Raw genomic sequence first — 4432 nt, 5'->3', positions numbered from 1 at the left:
ACAGACAGACAGACAGACAGACAGACAGACAGACAGACAGACAGACAGACAGACAGACAGACAGACAGACAGACAGACAGACAGACAGACAGACAGACAGACAGACAGACAGATGCATGTATGTATGTATGTATGTATGTATGTATGCAGCCAGTTAGACAGTTAGACAGACAGACAGGCAGACAGACAGGCAGACAGACAGACAGGTAGGCGAGGCGTCGTGGTGTTTCATGGAGTATTGACACATGGAACATCTAAGCCCTGGCTTGACAAACAGAAACATTGTGTCTCTGTAGAAGAAATGTACTGTGATGTAATACACACATACACATAGGCCTACACACACACACACACACACACACACACACACACACACACACACACACACACACACACACACACACACACACACACACACACACACACACACACACACACACACACACACAGAAATGCACACAAACAGGGGCCAACGACAGCATACATTTCAGCCAAAATGAATCAAGCAGGTACGTATGTGTGTGTATGTTGGCAGTCAACATGGATTCCACTGAAGCTGTTAATCACACTTGTAATTACTGTTCAGACAGCTCATGTTTTATGTGCTAACCGGTAGGGACCAATACTCAGGTGTGTGTGTACTTGTATTGCTATACTTGCTATATAGGGTCAACTGTCACTACAACAAGTATAGTAGGATTTGAGAACTAGACACTGTGAGAACTAAATGGTTCAAACAGATGTTTAGAGTTAGGCTACAATTAGGAACATATTCAGGCAAGGGCTAAATAGGTTTAGGGGTTGGTGATAGAATTATATCCGATTTATACTTATTTGCTTGCCAGTGTTGCGCCCCCAAAATAATAAATACATCTTGAAGATCGGTTATTTTTGGTGCACGGCACTGGTGTGTAACTAACTATAACTCAGGCGTTATGGTCACAGTAAAGATTTGAAAAGGGGGGGAAAAGGTCAAAATAGCATTATAAAATTGTTCATGTCCTCACAAGTACAATAATACAAACGTGTGCATGTGTGTGTGTGCATTACGCCTTTGTTTTTGCCAGCTACTTTTTCCCCACCTTCATTTTCAAATTGACTGAGAAACAGGAGATTCGCTGACAGAAACACACAAGAGCTCTTCATCGACACAATGCGTTCAGAATAAGAGTCAGAATTTATTTTAAAGTTACAAAATATTTAAGAAACATATTTTATTATTTATTTTACATAAACTGTACAGGTGACATTTATTTGACTAAATGATTTCTCAAACAGAAACTAAAAATAACTTTTATTTATTAAATAGAAAACTGAAAACAAAAACAAAAAACAGAACAAAAAAACTGTTGAATTAAAGATGAAAAAGTGAAGTGTACAAAACAGAAAGAAAACACAGGACTAAGAAATGGAATCATGGTGTCGTACCCTGATATAGAAGTAGGCCTCTTTCCACGAGTGATCAGAAACAGTCTTGTACACAATAACTTGATGGCCTCGCCATCTTTCTTGGCCTCTTTGGTTCCTTTAATTAGGTAAAATACATTTGAAACAAAAATTCAATTTACTCTCTATAAAAATAACTTTTCAATGGCAGTTTTTTTCTTTAAAGGAAAACTTGGCCGATTTTGAGACTAAATCCCATTGTTCTGATTTGAGGAGATCATGGGGGAAAAAACGCCCTACGTCTTCTGTGTATTTCTCCCGCGAAATACATAAGCGTACATCCGATGACGTCAAACCTTTTCACAGAATACACCCGATGATGTTAAACCCGTCGTTTCACAGAATGCAGACGATATAGGGTATTTTTCCCTGCACTAAATGATCTCCTCCCATCAGAACAAAAGGGCTTTAGGTTCAAAATGGGCGAAATTCCCCTTTAGCTTTTGTCTTGCTAATCCCACAACATGTCAGTGCAAACATCACGAAAACCCTTCGCTTTGGAGAGGAAAGCGAAAGATCACTTTTCAAGTATCGATTAAGAGCTGAAGACTAAAGGAGAGAGAGAGATAGAGAGAGAGAGGAAGAGAGAGAGAGCGAAAGAGAGGAAGCTCAGTCTTGTAGATCAGTGGTTTTCAAACTTTTCTGTGCACAAGGCACACCAATGGGCAAGTCAAAATCTCAAGGCACACCTGGATTCATAGTGAAAATAGCACAACTCACAACGCGTCGCATCGCGACTTGCAGATCTGCTATTTCACTATTTTTATTTAAATATTTTTTTGGTGAGGGGGAGTCTTTTTCCCCCACCTATAATAGACAGATAACAGATTGAAAGTGGTTAAAATATATATATTTTAGGATATATAATTTGCCTCTGTATTGGAAAATGAGTGTGTACAAAGTACTGATATAGTAAATAAAATAAAAAACAATGTAATTCATAAGTTAGTTGTAAATATTGTTGTGACAAAATCCCAAGGCACACCTGGACTTGTCCCGCGGCACACCAGTGTGCCCCAGCACACCGTCTGAGAACCACTGTTTGTAGAGTATTGGGTTATGTGTGTCTACTATACATTGCATAGTTCATGTGGCACTTTTTTTTGTTTTATCGATAGGACAGGACACTCAGTACCCCTTGGAAGGCATGTTTTCATTCTGCAAGTGCTATTCAAAAGGTGTGCGTTTTGAACGGATTCCGCAAGTGCTGCGCCGCACACAGCCCCTCCATCCGGTCCACAGACAGCTCTGCTTGAGAAGGCAGCAGGGTCGGAGCCTGCAGTTTGTGGAGTTCTGTCTCTCTCTCTCACTGGGGTGTGTTCGAGGGAAGCTCGCACTTGAAAGGAAGGAAGGAAATCCCATCTTCACCTGGTTACCATGCTAACAAGAGCCTGCGACACTCTGGACCCAAGGTCTAGAGGCCTAGGGTCCAACAGCACCAACCAGTGATGAGAGCAACAACGACAACAACAACAACAACAACAGCCGTCGGTCCATGACTGACGCTGTGGAGATATTGATCTCAGTCCAGCAGACAGCATCTGTCTGTCTGTCTGTCTGTCTGTCTGTCTGTCTGTCTGTCTGTGGGGACAGTAGGGAAGTGCTGGTGTTCTGAACTCTTTAAGCGTATGAATTTGTCAGTGCTTTATATATTTATATGTACATATATAAATATAAATAGTCTGTAGTGTGCTTAAGTACTTGAGAGAGGGTCGAGGTGGAGAAACGTGATTGGGCGACGAGGAGGAAGAGGGTGGAGCCAGTAATGTCACTTTCCCTGTTTACTTAAGCGCTTTGTGGTCTTCATGAGAGAGATGATGAGCCATTGTTTTTTGACTAGGAATGGCAAACTAGAGGAAAGAATATATATAGATATACAGTGTATATATATATCTATATATAAGATATATAGATATATGTATGTATATATATATATATCAAATATATAGATATTATATAATTTGGTGAAAACTGTTCCCTTCTCTTCCCATAGCTCATTGCCAGGTCAAAGGTCATTATACGGAGAGCAAAAAGCCCGCTTCAGTCTGATAAATAATCGTGTGCACGCGCGTGCGCACGTGCAAACGCACGCTCCGTGCAGCGTGTCGACACACGTTTGCCAGCTTGTCCCTGCCGGTGTTGTAGATATAAGGTATACATTGTACCGTACATTAACGTCTGGAATGCACCAAAAGGCCCATCAAAGGTTCAACAGAGGATCTGTAGGGGAAGGTGGCGTTGCCCTCAGGCACACCCGCACTCCTCCACGATCATGTTGGGCACGTCTCTCTTCACGATGTTGTACTCGTCGTCAAAGTACAACATGGACATGGTGCTGAGCTTGGTGGGGATGCAGCACGAGTTGACCGAGCCGGGACTCATGCCTCTCATCCGGTACTGGTTGACCACGGCTGTGTGGAAGGACGAGGCAGACCCCGGGACTCCCGCCATGTAGGCCGGGCAGCTGCCCTCGCAGTAGTTCCCGTAGTAACCGGCCGGGGCGATGATCCAGTCGTTCCAGCCGATGAGGCGGAAGTCGATGTAGAACTGCTGTCTGCAGCAGAGCCCCCCGCTGCTGCCGTCGCACTCCAGCCCCCGCTTCCTGATGCGGTGTTTGCCGTCCGCCTGGCGCACCCGGACCACCAGGAACGGCCGGTGGGAGGGGTCCCCTTGGTCCACCAGCACCGGCACCACGCTGGCCGCCTCACAGCCCTCGCAGCGGACCTCCAGCTGCTGGCGGCGAGCGCCCTTATTGAACACTGCCCGCACGGCCTCCGACAGAGGGAAGGTGTGCCAGCCGCTACGCTTCAGGTCCACGCGCTTCTCCACCAACGCCCAGCGGCCTGCTCCTCCCGCGCTGCCGCCTCTGCCTCCGTCCATGTCTCCACCTCCTCCGTCCACACCTCCGCCGCCTCCTCCGGGAGCTCCTGCCTCGAAGCTCCTGGCCCCGGGCTCTTGGTAGTGGATCTTCACCGTCACCTTCCTG

At 45.3% G+C, this 4432-nt stretch overlaps 1 protein-coding gene across 1 annotated transcript in view; it reads right to left on the bottom strand.

Annotated features, from left to right (window-relative positions):
- Nucleotides 1-1166: 1166 nt before the first annotated feature.
- Nucleotides 1167-4432, bottom strand: part of inhbb (inhibin subunit beta B) — a 16029-nt gene continuing 12763 nt past the window's right edge. Inside the window, exon 2 of the mRNA XM_084084330.1 lies at nt 1167-4432. This exon is cut by the window's right edge and continues 133 nt beyond it. Within this exon, the coding sequence (XP_083940456.1) occupies nt 3691-4432 (742 nt within the window). The 3' untranslated portion in view covers nt 1167-3690.

This window comes from Gymnoscopelus microlampas (genome assembly GCF_963454915.1).
Source record: "Gymnoscopelus microlampas genome assembly, chromosome: 17".
NCBI lineage: Eukaryota > Metazoa > Chordata > Actinopteri > Myctophiformes > Myctophidae > Gymnoscopelus > Gymnoscopelus microlampas.
The sequence above is the reverse complement of the archived record's forward strand: the minus strand, read 5'-3'. Positions and strand labels throughout refer to the sequence as shown.